This window comes from Melanotaenia boesemani, chromosome 16 (assembly GCF_017639745.1).
Source record: "Melanotaenia boesemani isolate fMelBoe1 chromosome 16, fMelBoe1.pri, whole genome shotgun sequence".
NCBI lineage: Eukaryota > Metazoa > Chordata > Actinopteri > Atheriniformes > Melanotaeniidae > Melanotaenia > Melanotaenia boesemani.
The window spans coordinates 28878205-28901663 of NC_055697.1; the positions used below are offsets into that span (position 1 = coordinate 28878205).

Here is a 23459-nt window from a genome sequence, read left to right on the forward strand (position 1 = left end):
GGTCAAAGTACAACACTTTTTACTTTGAATTCAGTTCTTGCTTTTCATTTTGCACTGAACCTTTTCACCTGCTCTGGCTGCCATGCAGGTTTAACTGAGCAGTGTGTTACACTTCAATACTGTGATTTAATTATTGCTAAACCCCTGCATTATAAAATGCTGATCATTTATATTAGGTGCAGGAGGAACAAGAAGTCAGACAGAAGAAACTAAAAAAGTAAAAAGGCTTTGCCTGGTGTCCTTAAAAGCACCAGGCTAAGCTTTCCTTTTCAGCTTGTGCCACAGTTCTGCAGATCACAACACAAAAATGACCTTGCTTTTATTTTTCCTCAGCAGGCTCAAGAACATAAAAAAATGGATGAAGGGGAGTAAAGGAGGTTAAAACAGGTTTCTTTTTCTTAAAAAAAGAGAAAGAATCTGCTTTGAAATATCCATTCTCAAAATGAAATCCAAAGAGCTGTCTGTGGCAGGTCTGTATTTTTCATTTAGTGGTTTTTGTTGGAATGAGTCAGCACTTGGAGGACAACGGAACAGAATCAGACAGGCTAGGAGGGGGAGCTGTGGATAAAACCTTAAAATACCCTTAATGTTGAGGGTTCCTATATTAAAACATCCAATAAATACATGTAAATACATAATTAAAACATGTGGCCTGCAGTGCATAATTCTGAAAAATAAGCCAACTTCAAGACACATTCAGAGAGGTGGAACTGATTATTTTTGGTCTTTTCTTGGAATATTTCATTTTTATATTAGATATATTTTCCTGGACAAGAAGAAAATATGAATATAAAGAAGAGTACTTCTAATAATTTATTTCAAATAATCTCAGTGAAGGCCTTCAGTCTCACCTTTTCTGTCCTTCTGCCTCCTTTTCAGATGAATCTACTTCCTGAAGATGCTGATAGGCAGGGCCTGAATACTTGGATCCTCCAATAGGATTTAACCTTCCTCTGGATATAGGTGGGGTCTTGCGAGGAGCTGACCAATGGGCTGCCCGGGTTCTCTGTTCAGGGCTGTGAGACAAGGAACCACTTTTACATGACAAACAAAACTCATCAATACTGATTCTCGCTGTGGTCAGTTTAGATCAACTACCTTTAATTTGGGCTATTTCGCTCTTTTTTTAATTTACTTATTATTGTTGTATTATTATAATTACTTATACTACTGTTGTATAACTTAAACACATACAGGTGATTTTCAAAAGCATTCATTATAATGAAATTATTGGGATATGAATTAAAAAAATACCTCAAAATAGGATGAAAATAAAGTTTTCATGACATGGGCATATAATCTAAAGTCCTGCATAAACTTTTAAATGATTAGTTTGGTCTTTTTTCATAACTGAGTCTAGCAATTTTAAACCTGCAGGCCTCTGATGGGGCAGTTCAAAATCCTCTTGAGCTTTAAATGACATCAACATGACTTTCATATTATAAAATGCATTGGAGTTACCTAAATGTTCAGTAATAATCCAAAGAACCAATAAAGAGAGCATTAAAGACAGAAAAAATTATCTTCTGTCAAAATTAAAAGAGTTTCCATTAGGTTCATGGAAAATGTTACGCTGCAGACAAGGTTTACAAGTTCTATGCTTCATCATTAGGATAAAGGTTTGCATCGTCTATAGGAAAAATGTTTTCTTTGTGGCTATTAGGTACCAGTTTTACTGCAGCACACTCTTCACAGACATTTTGGATCCATAATGTATGTGAGCAAATTCACTTATTTCATTATACTAACAAATTACCTCTTCCTGCTGCTGTTATAATTTGAGTTAAGGGGTTAATTTGTGCACAAAACACCAATTCACACCCTCATTCATATTTAAATGTACTTTCTTGAAGGACAAATTTGCCTCCAAAAATGGGCTTAACAACTTAGCCATAACAACTGGAAGCTTACAGTCGGGTTCTTAACACTGCTGGCAGTTTTTACATTTCTGCCTATAAATAAGACATTTCTGCAATAAAATTAATCCTGGCCATTCTTCTTTTTGGGTCTGTTTTTGGTGGTGGTATCCCAGAAACCCTTGGTATTCAGACAATAGAGTCCAAGTCTTTGCATAAGCTGGTGTAATGGAAACAAACAAACCCTCAAACTCCACGGATGTGATTTGTTGTACTGGAAGAGAGCAGCAGTCTGTCAACCAAGAAATATTATAATCAACAATGCTCTTCACAGAAATAAACAGAAAAATTAAATAAAAAGAAAAGGAAGGTTAAAAATCTTGCAGAAATTTAGCCAAAGGCTTAGAAAGGTGTGGTTTGAAGGATATCTGGATTTCTGGTTTGACAAAGAAAAAGGATGCTTAACCTTCAGCTGTGTTTGCCTTGAAATAGATAGGAAGATATTGAGTGTTAACACGCTGCTGTGGAGATATTTTTAACTTGACTTCAAAGAAAAGTAAGTCTAAAAATAATTCTCCATATATTTAAACATTTTAAAAAGGTTTAATTTCATGTTGAATAAAGAATCCTTGTCTTTAGTCTTAACAAAACATACTGACACAAAAATTGGATTCAATTCCTGATGGCTTTGAAAATCCCGACACTCTCATCCCCATCTCTATTTGACACAGTCAGGATCCCTTGGGGTAACAGTTGCGTTCACTGGACAGCTTTTTAGTGTCATTTTTTCAAAATAAATTGTAGTGCAATATGCTTCAGGAGAAGTATTTTGAACATCTGACAGAGTAAACATGTAACCAAGTCTTCTATGCTGGTGGTGTTGCAATCACTGGCTTGTCTAATTGCACCTCTAACAGTGTCCTTAGGTATCGATTTTCTGATGCACTGGCTGCAACCAGTGGACTGTTAACTGGTGAACAAGCACCAAAGCCCCCATGAGGGGAAAGATCTTTCGGATGTTATTTGTCTTTACTTTATACTTCACCTACGTGCAACTTCTAACTTGCTCTACACAACTTGGTTTAATATCAACACTTGAACTACTTCCTTGGATTTAGAAACCAAAACTAAATATAACATTTAGGAAAAAATAATAGCCAAGATAAGAAAAATACATCATATTTACTGAGTATGGCAACCCAGACATTGGAAGAGGACCTTGCTGCAAAATGAAGACGTGTTGCCTGTAAAGAGTTGGTAAGTTGGAAAAAGAAAAGTTTTTGTGTTAACATAACCAAACAGCAACTGTACTGCCTCTGCTGGTGGGCAGTGGATCTGCTATCCTGCTTGGAGAGTAGGTTTGAAAAGATTGTTCTGTAGTTGCTGAAGTGTGGTGTAAACAAGTCTCAAACTCATGCTCTTGGTTCTAAAATCTTTCCTTTCAACAAAGCATAGAAAATATATGCCTGCAAGTATTTTTACAAACCAAGTTGATGTTTGTGGTGTTCTTTTTACTTCTTTGGGATGTTAAAGTAAATGCTAATTCTGTTAGCATGTCTATGAGTAGCTGGCCTAATGCTAATCATTTCAGTGTGTATTTTTACTTGTAATTCAGATTTATTTTGCATTAAGGCTGTGGGTTATGCAACATTGTTTGATATTTATATTTGAACTCAGTTTGTTTTGTTCATTGCAATTTCAATGTGCTTTCAGATGGATGATAAACATCCAGAATCATCCTCTTACCTTTCTTTTGAAGAACTGTTTAACAAAATTTCAAACATTCATGTAATTGAAACCACCTTTTTGACTTTTAGTCATTTTCAAAGTCCTGTGTAATACATTAACTGCAACACCCTTGATGAAAGTTGTATGGTTTATTCCTAAACCACCCCTTCAACCTCATGGGCTGGATATGTGTTCATTTCATATTTCTTCATCTGATAAGATGCTATTGTTGAGCACTAGCCTGCATGTTTAAAAATGACGCAACCATGCTGAAATGAGACTACATTGTTTCATTTCAACATCAAGTGTGAAGCTGGAAGTGAAAATATGTTTAGTAGATGGTTTAATTTAGGAACCAACCTGCAGGAGCTTCCTTCCCTCTGGCTCAAGTCTGCCAGTATGTTTGTTCATGTGCATTGTAACAGAAAATCCAGCCTTGGCACAGATTGAAACTCTAACTGTCAAAAGTAGATGCTTGTGCATGCTTGTGTGTTTGTGTTGAAATGTGTTGCCACTGAGGAGCACACCAAAGCTCAGCCAACGTTGTGAGGAAAAAGCTTACTAAGACTTACACGTCTGTTCCGGCTCATACAGCTCTCATTTTATCTCTGTCCCATCTCCTCTGTATTCATGACTGTTATAGATATGCTTATTAACGTGTTTATAGTTTTAATTATAATTACTATCATCCCTCTGAAAATCAGCAATTAGCTTTGGCTGCACTGTAATGTGGATAATTCAATTTCCCTCATCACTGAGCCCATGCTGATTACAGGAAAGGACAGTTAAGTTGCTCTTTCTTTGTAGAATCTGCATGGTTTCCTGCAGTGAACAGGGGGGATAGCTGCATTTCCAGCACAGAATTACATCTGTCTGGGATTGTGTGTACAACTGAACGTCATACCTGTGATATTTTGCTGTGCCTCTGGAGGTGCTGGATGGTGTGGTGGTGGTGATGTCACAGTGTGCTAAGCCTGACTCACACACATTTCCTTGGCGAGAGACGGATGGCCGCTTGCAGTACTAAGGACACAGAAAGAAAAAAAAAAGTTAGTGATCTGCAGTTCACATATTATGAGGAAGAGCATCTACATAATGCAGCATCAAGTTATTACTCTTCCATCTTAAGCAGGATATATTAAGATTGCTACATGATTTTTATCACATACTGAGAACCTTAGGGTGGGAAATGCCTGAAGGGTTCATTCTGGGACCAAATATTAGTCTAAATGGAACCAATTTACATTTATTTCTATATTTTTCCGGGACTGAGGTACATAATACTGTCTTGAGAACAGAGGAAGCTTTTGATAGCCTGATAACAGTCAAGATGCCAAATGCATTTGGTTCTGTTAAAAACTCTTTAGGCGAAATTGAAGAATAGGAATGTCAAAGACGCAAGTGACCTTGTGCGTGTAGCAGCTTTTTTTCCATAAAGTGAGATACATTTTTGTGCTGTGATTGCATGTAATGATGATGATAAAGGAGAACAGTCTTACTGAGCATATTTTTGAAGTGATTGGTTCCTATTCTGTGTCGCAAAGGACATTTTAAATATTTTAGCAACACATGTACTATTATATCACAAGGTGACTAAGTGATTAGAGATAATTAGAGGGACTGATATTTCTTGCAGTATCATCCCTTGTCAGTGATGACATCAGGTATTTCTTAAATTATTCATAAAAAAACAAAAAACAAAACAGAGCTACTGTTCTGTCTTGAGTGGGATTTAAATAGCTGCATTACAAAACCTCTCAAATCTGAATAACAAAGTTATGCTTTTAAAGGACAAACTCCAACAGCTGCACAGAAATAGAGATAAAATTCTCAATTTTACAAAAGCAAACATGTCTACCCAGGTTTTATGAAACTGCATCTCAATAATCTCCTTTTCCTAATCAAAATGACTTCTAACTGTCTTATGGGTGCTTATTGGAAAGGTTTTAACTGGCATCTAGTCCAAACTTTGGATCGATTGAGAGTATTTCTCAGCTTTGGTTCTAATTAACATTGATGGGAACATAATACCCAGGTACATATGCCATTTATTTATCTATGCTTTCTCTTTAGCAAGATTAGCCATGACCTTTTTTCTTTTTATCACAATACATTTACTCACTGGCATCAGGCATTTTTCCCAAGTCACTAAAAATCGCTGCTATTAAGCCACTCCTAAAGAAAAGGACTCTAAATGCCTCTATAATGAACAACTATAGACCTGTCTCTAACCTCTCTTTTATTTCCAAGATTATTGAAAAAGTTGTATTTCACCAGCTTCATGACTTTTTAAATGAAAGTGGAAATCTTGATAAATTTCAGTCCGGCTTCCGACCTCATCACAGCACTGAAACAGCTCTGGTCAAAGTGTTAAATGACATTAGGTTGAATACCGATTCTGGTCAAGTATCAGTCCTGGTTCTGTTGGATCTCAGTGCTGCGTTTGATACTGTAGATCACAGAATCCTGTTGCATAGGCTGGAAAACTGGGTTGGACTTTCTGGAGCGGTCCTTAACTGGTTCAGGTCCTATTTAGAAGGCCGGAGTTATTTTGTTACGATCGGCAGCTATGAATCCGAGCGAGTGGCCATGACTTGTGGAGTCCCCCAGGGGTCAGTCTTTGGACCTCTTCTGTTCAACTTGTATATGCTCCCTTTGGGTCAAATATTACAGAACTATAGCATTAGTTATCAAAGTTATGCAGATGATACACAACTTTATGTGTCTCTGTCACCAGATGACTGCAGTCCAATAGACTTAATGTGTCAGTGTCTGGAGCAAATAAACACCTGGATGAGGGAGAATTTTCTACAATTAAATGAAGACAAAACTGAGATTATTCTGTTTGGTAGCAAAGAGAAGAGGGACAGCATTGGCAAACACCTGGAGACTCGGGCTCTTAAAATCACCAACCAAGTTCGTAACCTAGGAGTGTTGATAGACTCAGATCTGACTTTCAGCAGCCACATCAAAGCTGTCACTAAGACAGCTTTTTACCAGCTCAGAAACATCAACAGAATTAAAAGTTTAGTCTCCCAGAAAGACCAAGAGAAACTCATCCATGCGTTCATCTCCAGTAGACTGGATTACTGTAATGGTCTTTTAACAGGACTTCCTAAAAAGAGCATTAAACATCTGCAGCTCATCCAGAACGCTGCTGCTAGAGTTTTAACCAGGACTAAGAGATCTGAACACATCACACCAGTTTTGAAATCTTTACACTGGCTTCCAGTCAGTCACAGAATAGATTTTAAAACCCTTCTGCTTGTTTACAAATCCCAGAATGGTTTAGGCCCAGAATACATCTGTGATATGTTCAGAGAATATAAACCTAGCAGAGCTCTTAGGTCCAAAGACTCTGGTCAACTAGTCCAGGCCAGAGTCCAGACTAAACATGGAGAAGCAGCATTTAGCTGTTATGCTGCAAACAAATGGAACAAACTGCCAGTGGAGATTAAACTTTCCCCAAATGTAGACATTTTTAAATCCAGGTTAAAAACATTTCTTTTTTCATGTGCCTATGCATGAAATCTGCACGGTAACTTTTTTTTTTAACTTATCTTGCTTTTAATCATTTTAATGTAATTTATTATTTTATTGTGATTATGTGTTGATGCCTTTCACTATTCTAAATATCTGTAATATCTTTGTTTTATGTAAAGCACTTTGAATTGTCCTGTACATGAAATGTGCTATATAAATAAACTGCCTTACTAGAACTTCTAACATGGGGGTTCTGAAACTGACAGCATCAGCATGCGGACAGTAAGAGACAAGACTAGTTAATTTTATCAGTTTGCAAGACAGCTGGAAGCTCTCTCAGTCCTGCTGTGTGAGCTGACCTTCAGAGTCCAGTCAAAAATAATAAACCAGCCCAATTATCTTAGAAAATGGTTCATGTCTGGACTTGGACCTGAAAGCCTGCAGGATGCATCCCTTCATTTTGCTATAGCTTACAGGCTTCTCCACTGAGAGGTATAGTGGTAGTTATTGGATGTAACTTGTCTGTGAGCGCATTTTAACCTCTTTAATTACCAGTCAATTAACATGTTACTATCTGCTGTGAGAAAAAGGATATTTAAGATTTTTTGCGAGACATTTAATACCATGAAATGGCATGCAAAAAGCTGATAATATGTTACATTTCTAACCCTTATATCTCTCCAAAGCATTTCAAATAGTCTGGTCAACAGCCTTTATCACAAGATATAGAAGTTCATGATTTATGTATCAAACTGATCCTCTGTCTCATTTTCTCTTTGCATTGCATCTGCACTAAATAAGAAAGAAATACCACAAAATCAATCAATAGTAAGCCCTTTTAATGCCAAGATTAATCACGGTGATGACTCTGACAAAGGAGTCTGTGCATTTGAGCTCTAAGAGGTGCTTTGTGTAGTGAAACATCAATAACTCTTTGGGAAAGAATGAGAATCTAAATGCATACAGAGAGGGAGAATTGAGTTTCACAGGAGAAGCTTGCATGTTCTGCAAAGTTACTCACAAGAACAATTTCAGACCTTTCAGAGATAGGTATAATAAACTTCATATCAAACTTATAGCATGATATTGGGATGAGAATGTACTTTACTGTGGAGCATTTGTACTCACACTCATACATAATCTTTTTCAGCCTATTGAACAAAGCACCTCTGTCACGGTTTCTGGGTTTTGGTGGGTGTTTTGATCATGGTTTAGGATTTTGGTTTTTGTCATGTTTAGTTCGGTCTTGTCATCCACTTCACCTGTGTCTTGTTATTCCCCCTGTGTATAAGTACTCCTGGTTTTCAGTCACTCCTTGTCAGATCCTCTCATTTGGTCATGTGTGGTTTAGTTTGTTGGATTTATCCCTGTCTTGAGTTCTGGAAATAAACCTGTCACCTGCACCAATTCTGCCTCCTGCCTCTGACCTCTGACTGCCTGCAATTGGGTCCTCACCTCCTCCGACGTCCGCCATTCATGACAACCTCAGTGGCCTCAGAACAGATTCATCACACCATTCATTTTGTACAGACATGCTTTCTTCCTACAATACTCCTAAATACTTTTTTCTTTATTGATTTTGATCCTGTTGGAATTTTTGGCATCTGTAGCAATCTTTTCTTCGAGCCTGCTTTTTCCCTCTTTCCTTCCTATAAATGTCCTGACAGGATATCTAATTTAGCTCTGCTGTGGCTCTACATAAGTCCCCAGCTCTCTGTTTGAACTCTTCTTTAGGCTCACCCCGGTCTCTGGAAGCACAAATTTGCACTGAAACAAAGCAGTTCTTTGATTCACTCAGTCACAAAGCGAAAGAGATCTGATGCGGTCCAGATCTGCTGTGAACTCCTCAAAAGAAGACAGGACAACACAAGAAAGTGTTTTTGACTTTCAACTGTATAAAAAAAGCCTGAAGGACATAAGCAGAGTGCTGGTTTGGATCCTTATCTACTGCATGCACCTGTATCTCCGGTTATGTCTGAGTGGTGGAGACAGGTTTGACTCTTCAGCATTATCGTACCATCATCTTGACAGCAACTTCAAGAATTTTGTAATATAAGTTCAGAGAGTTCTATTTTTGTGCCCCATATCTTAAAACTTAGTTTCTGGGTTGATGTCTGACTAACAAGGCTGGCTGTCACTGACACAATCCCTTTCAAGGAATCCCTGCAGGACACCAACCTCATTAGCATCACACATGCTGTCACAGAGATATGACCATTCAGACATTTGGGGGCTAATTTGTACTTACACAACCACAATGTATTTTTTCTGAAAGCTTTATTTATCCTATATATAGACATTGAAGCAGGTGTACATGGTGGTTGATCAGAACACAGGTTCAGTAAAAACTACCAAGAAATATCAGAATAGAGAATTGCTAAAGTTTTTTTAAACATGAAGCAACATGGATAGACCCACTGCTGGATGATTAATGGACAAAGAGTGCTTATACCATTCAGGTACCAACATTGCAGGTTTAGATTCTTGTGGAACCTGAAGTCACACTATTAAAATGGATGATGTAGTTGGGTAGCTGGGTGTGAAGAAACACTAAAAATGAACCCTTCACACTTTTAGGTAGGCTGTGCAGGACTCTGGTATTCCACTGCTTGGCTACACAATTAAGATCAGAAAGATGACGGGACATTGGGCTCTTCCTCACCTGATTCAAGTCCTTCTAAAGCAGGCATGTCAAACTGGTCCAGCAAAGGGCCGTGTGGCTGCAGGTTTTTGTTCCAACCAAGCAGCAGCACACCAGATTTGACTAATTCAATCAACTGATCTCAGTCTTCAGACAGCTGATTGGTCAAACTGTGTGCTCTTGGCTGGTTGGAACAAAAACCTGCAGCCACACGGCCCTTTGCTGGACCAGTTTGACATGCCTGTTCTAAAGACTTTCTGGCTCTTTAAACTTGGCACTTAACTGCAGGAGGAATAATTAAACCTTAACATGTGCAATTCATTCTGTCCCAATAAATTAGAGCTTAAAATTGACAACATGTAGATATTTTGTGTTTTTGTGCACAGTTTTTTATTGATTTCACTTTATGTTCTTTTGTAATTCTACTGACTGAAGACTCAGCATGACAATTTCCTCTTCAATCTTTGGTTGCTATTTCAATGAGAATTGATCATCAACATTACTGGATCATTACTGGACAAAAGGGTTTCTGTATCTATCACTGAATATTGTTGTATGAAATATTTGCCCTAGGAAAATATTTTTTTTAACTGCTAAATTGAATTGCACATTTCAAAAAGCAACATTGAAAATAAAACTCCACCTGCCTTGAGAAAATTTATGTTTGAAGTTGAACAGCATTTTGGAGTGACTTCCCAGATTATCATGCAAGCAATGAACAACAACCGCTTAATGTTATCAGCTTATTTAATGAACATCAACTGCTATCACCCCAACAGATAAAGTGAGTTACTAATTAACAGAGAGCAGCCCAGATTATGCAGAGAACCCATGGTTGTTTTGCAAATTACATGCGAAAGTTGACTTAAGTAAAAAAAAAAAAAAAGAAAAAAAGAAAAAAACTTTGTTGCTTGTTCTAAAAAGCAAATTGAATTAAAGTAATAAAAAAGAAAATAGTCCAGTTCAAAAGAATGACTGATAATGGCACAAGCTTCTTCAACTTCAAAAACAAACTTTCCCACTGTAATCTAAGATTGAAACATCTAAAGCTGGATTTATACTCGCACAGCGTCTGTGTACGGTAGGACTGGTGCAGCTGTTCCAGTTTCTCTTCCACGGTAACAACACAAATTCACCAAGAAGCTCCAGAAATCTGGAATTATGTAATCACAAACTGACCAATCACAAGGGAGTACTTCTGCTACTTCCTACTATCCGTGCTGCAAGTAGGTGTGCACATCAGGTCTGGTAGAGGTGCGCCTTTAGCCTCCGCGACCTACACGGAGCACACAGCAGTGAGGCCGTTACTGACCTTATGCATGTGAGTGATGCTGTGCGCGTATTATTCCAGCTTTACGTGCTGCTGAGGGGGCTGAGCAGAGTACTTACTGGCTATATAGCAGCAGAAATTCAAAGCAGGTCAAATACAATGATATTTAAGTTCTGCAGTTTGCATCCTTGTGAATGCCAAATGCCCTTGAAACCATTGACCAGATAATCAGAAAGGTTAGAATGTCTGATTGCATCAAACATTGAACCAGAAGTTTCAGACCTGCATACTCTGTCCACATCCCAGACCTGTAGCTCTGGGATTTTCAATCTTGATAGTCAGGTGTCAGTCTCTGCTACACCAATGTTGAGCACTACCCGACTTTATCTGATTATGACAATGAATCAAGTTACTAAACCTTTCATAACTAATTTAGGCTAGATAAAAAGACAAATAAACCTTAATTTAACAGTAACTGGTCTTCACATTAGTGATTCAACAAAGCCAATACATCTCACTGAACAGATGTTAGGGGACAATTAAATATATTCCTCATCATCCTTTTGTATCACAACCTGTACTCTAATGTCATTATTCCGATATTGTGAAAATATGTGCATCCTAATCTGCTAATAAATCTAAAAGTCTTCAGACAGGAATTGGAAGGGTTATTGTTTAATTCATGATTAACAAAATATTGATGAGGGATCAATCACATCTGTTTTCCATATCTAAAGGAGTGACCAAGTTATGATTTTTTAAAAAAATGTTCAGCCTCTTAAGCTTATAAACATGTTTTTACACAAATCTCAATATACCAGCTCAAAAAAGGGAAAAAAGGCCCCTGCAAACAGGAGGATTTTTCTGATTTGGCCAGGTGACACTAGCAGCATCTTCCCACTATTAAGACACCCACACATGAAGCTAAACACTCACCCCCACACTCACACACATCAGCAGATTGGGTAGAATCTTGTGATGGAGTGATGGAGGCAGTTCAGTTTTAATTATCCAGCAGTGGCAGGCTCTGTGGAACACCTGAAGAATTCACGATGGGGTAGTAAAAACTGATGATAGAGAAAAGCTGACTCTCTTAGAGTCGCTTTTTGTTCATTGCTTAATCAAATACTTCCAACAAAAGGCCCTGCAGCGGTAATCAGAGCTGTTCATTTTTCATTACCAGCCACTGCTGAGACACTCTGTCGTCTTTTTCATGACCCAAACGATCTCTCAGCATTTATCTACAAGAAGATGTCCTCAAAGGCAAAGAAAAAAGGTAAAAATCCAAAATATGGTTTGATAAGGTCAAATGAAAATGAGACATGTTAGTGAAAAAATGCCACTGAAATGTACTAATGGTTGGGAGAAATACAGCCGGACAGAATGCATGTGCTCATGCTCCCAAAACACAGCTGACCCTGTATTCATTGCTCTCTGTTTGGAAATTTTGGGAATTTATTGCCTGCAGATAGAAACAATTTGGTTCAAGGTATCCAGGCACTAAAATAAACAAATGCAACTAATTTGCATGCAACTCCCCCCAGGACTCTTACAGGAAATAAATAAATAAGTAAAATCTAAAAGCTATATTCATGCACCAGCCTTGTTTTTCCTCAACTACACATTTTGTAGATTCAGTAAACAGTAATCTGTTATTCAGGAACCAGTGCTAATAGAGCAATTAGTTAAAAAAAAAAAGAAAAAAGAAGCTCTATTTAAAATATTTTCACTGCAAATTATGCAACATTATTACTGCATGCTGTTATAAAATATACAGTCTGCCTCTGACAAAAATAATTCATTTTAATAGTAAAATAATTATTAGTATTATTTAATTATTTTGTATCAATTAGTATTTAAAACATTATTCAGTTTCAGACATATCTTTTGTTGCATGCATATTGACTTCAGTGACTTGATTCACATATTTGAGGTGAATTCACACAAATCTTCCAAAGTATTGGATTTAACTTTGTCTTTAGCACCTCTTACTATTTCAGATTTGACTAAAAACAAACCATCATTACCTCCATTATGAGCATCATCAGCAGAATGACTTTTCTGATTCCTTCTCGCTTACAGATAACAAACTCGCTCAGTGTAAGAAATAAAACTAGCTGAGTTTAGGCACCAAACATATTGGGCGAAGGTTAGAAAAATTATTCTGGTTTGGTTTTAGGGATAACCTTTGGAAGCATTTTCCCTGCACACTTAAAAACTATTCTTAAATTGTACAGTAAATTGCATTGCCCTTAGTGGTAACTTGTACATTAAAAAGTCAGATTTTTTTTCCCCACTGACCTTTTTACATTTACAGAAAATTTAATCCCTTTTTTTTTTTTAACTTTCCAGAGTTTCCAGATGAAGAAATTTGAGCTTTTAGATATGAAACCTGCGGTTTAGCTTGATTTAAAAACCCTATCTAATGAAATCTGTCTTTAGCTAATTATTCCTTCCCTTTAATAATACCAGTGTTGTATTATACATCCTTTCAAAGTCTAATTGGTCATCTTTACAACAAGGTATAACTTGTAAAGATCATGCTGCTGTGAAATTAGGAGCGCTGCTAACTTCATAAAGGTCATTAGAACGACCTGCTGTGATTCCAAATCTCAACCTAAATAATGCTTAGATTTTTTCTCATGTTGGTTTTTGTAATGCTGTCTTTTCTGGTCTCCCAAAGAAAACATATTGCCTCGACAGCAGTCCTGACCAGGACCAGGAGGAGAGAACAAATGACTCCAGTTTTAGAGTCTTTGCACTGGCTTCCTGTTAGTTTTAGAATTCATTTTAAGATTATCTTACTGGTCTTTAAGGCTCTTAATGGTCTCTATCCTGAATATTATCAGAACTGCTTTTGCACGATGAGCCTTGTACTCCTCAGGTCTTCAGGTTGTGGCTTTTTAACTATACTCAGAGTAAGAACCACTATGGTCCACGCTTATTGAACAGCCTTCCTGATTACCTGAGGACAGCAGAGTGCGTGTTTTTAAATCCAGATGAAAACACACCTTTTCAGCCTGTTTTTAACTTAATTTAATCGAATTTCATTAATTTATTTTTGGTCTCGTTAAAGTATGTTTTAAATGGTTTTATTGTTTTTCTGATTAATTTCATTAATTAATTTATTTTATCTATTACTTACATTTATTTTTTACTCTCATTGTTTGCATTTGATGTTTTTATTTGTGAAATAAAACATTTTATATATTTGGTTTTTCCTCATGATAGCCCTTCCTTACTGTGTCGGTGGGTGTGTGTTGGGGTGACTTGTTGACATAACAACCTGTTTGGATTTACCTGTAAAGCACTTCGAGCAACACAATATATGAAAAGTGCTATATAAATATTGATTGATTTAGCACCTGTAATATCAGCTTGGGCGTGCTATACTTGCCAAAGTGACCAACACAGCCACACTGGTTGACCTTCAACAACTTCTAGTTGAGGAATGTGATGCTAGACTGGTGACCAGCATGAGGAAAGAGTGCCAAGCTGTTGTGGCTGCATATGGACCTTCCACACGCTATTAAGGTAACTGACAGTGTAAAATAAATAAAGGGTAAAACTGGCCAGTAGGTGTTCTTTTTTCCTAATTACTGTTGGACAATCTAACCATCCAATACAGCAAGAAACTAAGAACAAGACTATAGAATATTGGCTTGTTTTTTGGGGGTACCACCCACATGTTTAGCAGTGTTGCTCATGCTACAGAAGAATGGCCCTTACAAGTTATACCTTGCTGTAAAGATGACCAATCACGCTTCCAATGATGTATAAATGAACACCAATTGGTATTATTAAAGGGAATAAACAATCCATTAAAATACACATTTCATTCATTTTTGTGCCAAGTTCATATATAATAAAAATATGTGGCAGATCTGGCAGAGCACCTGTCTCCCATGCAGGAGACCAGAGTTTGATTCTTCTAAGGGACAAACATTAACACCTGCCAGTTGGGTTCTTAGGCAGGACCCTTAACTCTAGTGCCTAACCACTGTAAGTTGCTTTGGATAAAAGTGTCTGCTAAAATGACTGTAATGTAATAAAGATTAACATTGAAGCCATGTGGTAGGAAGCTTTTATGTAGCTTAGTCTGATAGTAAAATAGTCCAGGCTTACTTTAAATCTTTTCACTTCTTGCCTGGGTGAAACACAGCCTGACATAGTCAAAAATGATATTGCAATATGGTATCCAATTCTAAACTGATAAAAACCCTCCTCTGTCACATTTCTTATAAGACTTGCATTTTAGGTCAGTGCAAACCATCCAGGATGCTACAAAGATTTGAATTGATCCTTGAGGTTTGGTGCAGCTGGATTTAATCAATGACTCTAAATAATTATAAATCCAATTTCTTAAATCTGCAGTTTGTCCATTCATTTGAACCTTTATTCATTTGAACGTGAGATGAGTCAGTGTCCAGAAAAATAAGCCATATTTCTGAATATAACAGCAATATGGTTTCTTTCTTGTGTAATATGGTTTCAGGTTACATTTCTGAATGCAGCGATAAACTGTGGTGAGTGATAATGGTATTCCAAGGTACTTCTGAGTCCAAGTGACTATATTGATCATAGTAGTATTATTGTTTGTCATGCAATGTTGCCTGAGGGCTCGAAGGTCACATGCATCCAGCAGTGGTTTCTGTCTGTATTTATACAAGGAGATTTCCCCAGACTCCCTGGATCTTTGTACTTCTGGTCTCTCATCCCATAAAAGACCAAATTCTTTATAACCTTGCAGGAAGAAATTTGGTTTTTGAAAACTTACAAATGATTTTCTGCTGGAATTTTGCACAAAGAGGTTTGGCATAACCCAATCTTGACAAGAAAACCTTTGTTGATGCTCCAGCAAATGAAATCTAACCAGTTAATCTGCTGATTGAAGAACTTGTAAAACTGAAGCATTAAATAGTAGATTTGTTCACATTTTCGAAATACAATGGAATTGGTCAGTGAAGAAATAGTAAATAATTTCTGAGCACTTGCACATGTTAAAGCTTAAACAGATCAAGAAATGAGAGATTTAGACTTTTGTTGCACTTAAATAAAATATCCAATTATTTATTAAATGTTTTATACATTAGCATCTGAACAACTAAATCAGAAAGAGTTGTCCAATTAGAAACAGAAAAGCATTTTTATTGATACTTTTCTTTTATTCATGAAACAGTGGTAAACCACCAAGTCATTTAGTTGCTGAGACGAACTTCTAACTAAGTCCTGAGACTACTTCTCATCAGATGCACAGATCTCCGCTGGCACTGGAAACTCATGGATAATCAATTAGGCCTTGAGGAGACGTGACATGCATCTTATTCTAACACTTGCAATTTAAAATTAATAATTTATTTTTCAAGTTTATGCTTTCAGTTGCAATGGGAGTTACTGACGATCCTCATAACTAAATCATATTTGAATAAAGGAAACTAAAGATTAGACTAACACTTTTACTACTACAAATACTAATACTACTAATGACCTTAACTGAACTAGTTAAGGACAGTAGATTTAAATGAATGACACTTGTGATTTGGATCACAGAAGGCATGAAAGAGCATTTTATAAATATATAAGTAGGAAGCCGTTACTCAGCTACCATAACCAAAATGTTGGAAAAACCAAAACCTTATCAATATTTGACAGATATCACTTTAAATGGGCCAAATTGAAGGGGACTGAAGCTCAGACAAAAAAAAACAAACAAAACAAAACAAAACAAAAAGCTCATACTGATATTTATCAGTATGATACTCATATTTAGCTTTCAAAGAAAGCTAAATATTTTAATTTTTTGTTGATTTTAAGCACTATAATCCACTTGAGATCAATAACTGTTATTTGTTATTTGTTAACAGGAGCACAATATGGAAAAATCCTTTTAAAGAACAAAATTATATTGACTCAATTATTCTACATGCAGTACAATCAGGCCTAATCTCTGATGGCTGGATCACTGACTGTTTCTGTAACTTATCAAATAGGTATTTAAAGCCTGTTTGTTTGTCATTGACAGACCACCGGTTTGTCATTGACAGTCAGGGGACACCTGACTGTCTTCACAGACATCTCCATGCAATATCCCAGACATGCTGAACCCTCTGTGAACTGGAACTCGGGCAGAAAGCCTCAGGCAAGAATGTCTCTGTGCTTTAAATTCTGCCAGCCTAACATTAAAATCGACAGGGTCTGTGCAGTCCTGCTCCATTCGGACATTTTAAATCCTGTGACTTGTTGATTCATGTTAGGCATAAAACCATTTCATGCAATGTATTCTAACCTTTACCTACCACAACTCGCCATCAGCCACATTTAAATGAATGACAGGACTTCTCTAGAGCTTAAAGCAGGCATGTGCTTTACATACTAAGACAAATACATTTGTGTGCAGCCAGTTGAACTCTAAAGAAATAAAAAAAGACACATTTACTTCACAGCCCGTCGAAAATATGGTCTTTTTTGAGGATACAGATAAAACTAAAAGTGTTATATGGTTCCATTGTGTATCACTGCAAATAATCAGCACAGGTTGTATTGGCATTATCTACCCAACCGTGCCTTCTCTATATCTGCTTATTCCAATGCAGGGTTGATAAAGCCCATCTCTGCAGCTACAAGGTGAGAGCATGTTACTCCCTGGATAGGTTGTCAGTCTATTCAAAGAGTAAGAAACTAGACAGGAAACTGACACTCTCGCAAACTGTCTCACATAGAGGACAGATTTCAGAGCTGCTCTCAAGGTGACTAATCCATAGCATGTATTTTAACACATTTATGAAGGACTGAGGTTATCTTGTGTGTATGCCTACATTAAGTTTTATTTTATTATAAACCTAAATTGTTGTAAAACAGTTATCCAAGAAAGCATCAAGTAAGATGTGTAAATTATTGTATATGTAGCTTTTATGATAAACATCTACAAATGGCTATTGCATATTTTGCACATCAATGCTCAAATACACAATGCACTGTGCCTCTAGTGACATTCGAATGAAGGTAAAACTTTCCAACGGGGGGAGATGTGGTGACTGAGATGATGAATGGCATGGCCAATAAGCAGTGTTCTCTGAAACCACTGAGTGATGGCTCTTCTATAGACCCATGAGAACGATGCAAGAGGCCAGCTCGAGATGGGAATAATTAACGATTCATATCCAGTCAGAAACAGGAAGGAGGTTAAAAATTTAACTATAATATTCAGAGGTGTTTTAACAAACTTTGCCAAAGCCTTGAGCAACCCCTCATTTCTTGATATCGCTAGGAAAACGGGGAATAGGTTCAGGGATTTAATGGAACATGTAGGAGCACAAATGGGAGTAGAGCTCAGAAGGCAAATGCAGAGTTTGAAGAATTATAAAGAGCGTTTAATTCTTCCCAACAGTCTTACTCCTCTTAGACAAGCTTCCTTGTGATTTCTTCACATGATCTTCAGGAATAATTTTCCAGGCTTCTTGAAAAACTCTCCAAAGCTCTTCTTTGGATGTTTCAGCCTTTTGCTAATGTTTCTGTCCAGATGATCCCACACTGCTTTAATATTGTTGAGCTCTGGGGAGGATTCATCACTCCACAATAACCATTGTCACAAATTTTCAGTCCAGTTCTTGTTTTATGTTATATACTACAGTCTCTTCTCTCTGTTTCCCTTCCTTAAGAATGGCTTCGCCCCTTCCACAGAGGCCATTTCTGGTGAGGCCTTAGCCAAAATGATCGACTGAAGGCCCAGATGCATATCTCAGATCTTATTTTTTCCTGCATTTTATTTTATTGTAAGGTCACACTGCACACCATGCTTAGAAATGCCACGTTTTTAGGCTAAAAGTGCTTTGGGAATCACCTTGTTGCTGTAAAATTGCTGTTATCTGACTTTCCAACTGTGCCATCATTGGAATTTTTCACAGATGCAACTAAAGAAATCAAAATAATTTTGCCATTGATTGGTAAAACAAAGGTACATAGATAATTAAAAAAGGTTCAGTACCAAGTTATCTGCTATCTCTCAACAACACTGGTTCACAATGTTCAATGTTTTTGACTAGACTTAAAAAGAAAAAGCAACCAGTATCCAAATAAAACTTTAAAGTAGCTTCAGAAAGTATTTAGACTTATTTTTCAAGACTATTTTAAAACATTAAAAAAAAAAAAAACATCTCACTCCTTTGAAGATAAATGTAAAGAACTTTGCATCATACATTGTGATTGAAGTGCATTGTATATCCACTTACAAATATTTATTCCATTTAGAGCAGAACTGTTGGTCTGATAATACCAAGTGATTAAAAAAATGAAAAGTTATTGATTCACATTCATTTTTCCCAACTTAGAAAGAAATGTGTACAAATATTAAATATGCATGAAGTATAGGGCTCCACAGCTAAAACTTTAAAGTCAAACAAAAACAACTTTTAAGAGTTTTTAAAAACAAAACTACTTATGCAAAGTTAACAGGCTATAGTGATTTTAGAAAATTCCAATAAAATGAATATTTACATTTCTTGGAAATCAAACCTGTAAATTGGAGAATAAAACCACAATAAAAGTGAATCTGAAGACACTGATGTCATTGAGCTGGCTTTAAAAAAATCCCAAATATTCTTCTTAAAACAGTAAATTCCGAGTTAGCTGAGGAGCACTACTTTGAGAAAAATCTTGTGCTCTTTGGATCCAAGGACATGCCAAGAGGAGAAGAGTTAGGTTTTTGCTTTGTGATCAATAAGTCATAACCAGAAAATACCAACAGCTCTGCGGTGGTGAAAAAGGATTTCATAGATGGATTTTATGTCTACAACTCAAACCTCATCGGGCCATGTTTAAAACAAGAAATTGCTCACAGATACACCAAGGCTGATGTCAGCTGCAGAACGGTAGATTTTCACAGATGCACGGGGACAAAGTGGGTTTTCACATCATGACATCAGTGACTTTAGAATTAGCAAGTTTATCCCCTACATCCACAAATGTGTGGAAAGTCACAGGGCATTGAGGTTGTGGAGGTCAATCTGTCAGTACTGCATCAATGAAACCCCATGCAGAAAACAAAACCGGGTCACAAATGCAGGTAAATGAGTTACACAGTCTTGTGTCTTTTCTTTTCTTGCACCTGGATTGAGTTATTCAATAACCACACCTGCCCTGTGTTTATTAACTCTATAAATACTCCCTGGTTGTGTGTATTCAGTACCATGTTGTCACTGGTGTTGAAGCCCAATGCACGTCAGTCTTGTGCTCCCCATTGCTTAATATTGTGCTCATTTTAGTCATGGGTTCCCTGCATTACGTTTTAATAAAGGTTTATGGTTTGTCATGCTGGCTCCCTCCTGCCTAGCCCTGCATTTAGGCCCTCCAGCTAATTAACACAAGGGTTCCGTTTGTCTTATATTGTTAAATACAGAAATCTCTCAAGATCCAGGGCTCATTACTATGATTTTTATTAGGAGAGCGACCATAATGAGGTTTTACAGTGGGGTTACAAATCTTTACTATTGTCTAACTCATAGCTGGTTGCCTACTTTAACCAGCTGGTGTAACTCTGTAGTAATGAGGTGGGCCAGAGAGTGTTATCATTTTGCATCAGGCAGACCTTTATTCCCTCTTCTGAGGGTGTGATCATGGTGTTTAACACTTGGATAACTATAAACCGGGAACAGGGGCCCATCTAGTTACTTTAGAAGTCATTAAAAGGTCATTTAATCCCCCTTTTCTCCCTGCACGTCACCACTGCGGTGGGTTCTGGTAACATTACTCCTGCATTTAGATACTCACTTCTACCAAACATATCTGGGTCACCGACTGACTCAGCCAGTAGCAGCATAATTGTTCGAAGCACAATGAGTCATCATACAATACAATTAATTGAACAGACCATCAGCATGTTTATTTTTTTTTAAATGATAAATAGGTTATTCCTATTTTGAACTGATCTTTGACTGCAAGTGGCTTTTAATTACAAGACAGCTTATTATAGAAGGCAGACAGTATTGAGGACTATGACTTGCTCAAAAACAGTTTTCAGCATGTGCACATGAACTTTATGGGTTTGCTTGAATAGATGAAAGCAAAACGCAGCAAGAAATCAAGACAGATAAAGGAAAAAGAAACAGCAGTAGTTACCTCATGCATTTGCAGGTTGGTGTTGGAGACCCTCATCTTGGCTTCCAGGGCATTGTTGGAATTGGCAGTGTAGTTTTTCAAAGTGCGACTCTCCTTCAGGTGAGCCTGGAGCTTCTCCCTGCGCCTCCTAAAGAGGGTGAAACACAGAATGATGCACAGAGCTTTATCCAATGTCAGATCAGTCCTGTGAATCTTGTGTGGGCTTTGTGAACAGCAAGAGTCTGTATCGCTCCTGTACAGCGCAGACACCGCACGAGTATAAATCCACCTTTAGAGCACTGATATCCACTGACTGATTTGGTCAAGCAGTTCGTGTCATTTCACAGAGATTTCCAATATTGTTGCAAAGCAACTTTATGTCAATTATATTTTCAGACCAACTCATTACTGTGGTACTGTCCTGTCCTTTGGACAGACAAAACCAAAGTGAACATGTTTGGTCATAATGCATAGCAGCACATTTGCAGAAAAGCAAACGCAGTATAACCATGAACTCCTCTGTATACAAAAGCAAAAAAGTATTCTAGAGCCAAATGTGAGGTCAAGAGTTAAAGCTTGGCTGAAATTGGTTTCTACAATAGGACAATGATCCCAAATGGATCATTTATTGTAGATTTGCTGCTGGATCATCCCAAATGATCCAGCAGCAAATCTACAATAAAGTGACTGGAGAGAAAAAAAAAAGGAAGATATTATAATGTTGTAAAGTCCAGACCTCAACCTGACTGAAATGCTCTGGTGGGACTTAATAGATAGCTGTGCATAAACTAATGCTGCACACACCAGTGAACTGAAACAACGCCATAACGATGAGTGGATCAAACATTCCTCCACAACCATGTGAGACTGATACCCCTAAACAAAAAACAATTTAAGTTATTGTGGCTAATGGCTGTTCTCTAAGATACTGAAGCACAAGGAGTACCTGGTTTCTCTCAGTTTATGCATATTGTCCTGCATTTGTTAAACAATGACACAGTATAGTCATGTGTGTATATTCAAGTGCCTGTTTTGGCTATCCAATATTAAGACCTGATAGGGAGCAAAGTATTTATTCTTTGTCCTAGCACATAAAACATATGAATAATAGGGTGTGTTTCCTCTTTCAAATGACTTCACTTGTTGGTGCGAGGGGAATAAAATGTGCTACTGAATGTCTTCCTACCATATACGGTACCTCATTATCTTTTCCCGTTAATTAAAATTAATATTCCAGTATTTATGATGCAACTTGACTTCATTTAATGATTTCGGCTGGGATGTTTTGAATACTATTCCTTAGATGTGATTAAGTTAAACTGGTTGAAATGACTCTTTTAATGTGAATACGCTAAAAACACAGAAGTCACTGACTGTCAAACAGATGAGTTTGACCCTAATCTTACACAAACACAGAGCAGACTCCACAATGAAAGGTCAACAGATAAATCAATTTAGAGGAAGCAGAATAATCAGACCTTGTGGTGCAGAAAGGATGTTATCTTATTTCTTCATCTAAAAAGAAGCTCTTCTGGTTTGTTGCTCTGACCAGCGTATATTACACGCTCTTAATTATTACTACACTAGTTGCCCCATCTTGTGCAATTAGACTGTCTTGGAGGAAAATGCACAAAACCCTTGTATCATGAGTTCATTATGTTATGCCAGCGGTATTCTCATTATCCGATACAGCCGATAAAGGCTTTGCAGTTCCTGTCGGGGAGACTTTGCTGCATGACAGCAGTGTAATGAAGTGTTTGCAAACAGCCTCGTGGTACGCTCCAACGCTCTCCACCTCCGAGGCACTTTAATTATACTTTTCTCACAAGAAGGCTGCGACATTTGGTACACAATACTTTAGAAAAAATCTCTTCTCTTCTGAAGCCATGTTCCAATTTATTTGATGTTTAGGCATGCAAAAGCCTGCTGCTGGATGACATCAACAGCAATCAAAACAAACATTCAGCATCTTTATGTTTGAGAGACGTGTCGTAATCTGGCATCCTCCATCGTTTGTGCAGCACATCAAGTTTTGCTTCACATCTTAAAACTTTTCCGACTTATTGTTTGTGTAATAAACAAGCAATAACTACACAAACTTAAATCTGACTTATTGGAACAATGTCAGCGTTCCTAAACAACACTTTTTCTTTTTTTAATAACCATTCTTATATCACAAAGCAGTTAATAGCAGTTAAATATAGATATCTGCATTACTGCACGATGAATGTGTCTCCATATAACTGATATAATTTCATATCTGGCAGGGAACTTCATTTCACATATGGCTCCAAAAATCTGTTCATTCTTTATTTGATATCTCTTATTAACTTAAGTAAATTATGCTGCCTATTATACTTTCCTTTTTAATCTTAATTCTTCATTTCTG

General features: G+C 37.1%; 1 protein-coding gene across 2 annotated transcripts in view; it reads right to left on the reverse strand.

The window, feature by feature from the left end:
- The window catches only part of LOC121655536 (pro-neuregulin-3, membrane-bound isoform), a 435746-nt gene that overhangs the window by 11271 nt on the left and 401016 nt on the right, over positions 1-23459 (reverse strand). For both annotated transcript variants that reach the window (XM_042010269.1, XM_042010268.1), the window contains 3 exons: positions 21092-21218; positions 4489-4607; positions 852-1016 (listed from right to left, as the gene is read on the reverse strand). In XM_042010269.1, coding sequence (XP_041866203.1) covers positions 852-1016; positions 4489-4607; positions 21092-21218 — 411 coding nt within the window. The remainder of the gene's footprint in view (positions 1-851; positions 1017-4488; positions 4608-21091; positions 21219-23459) is intronic.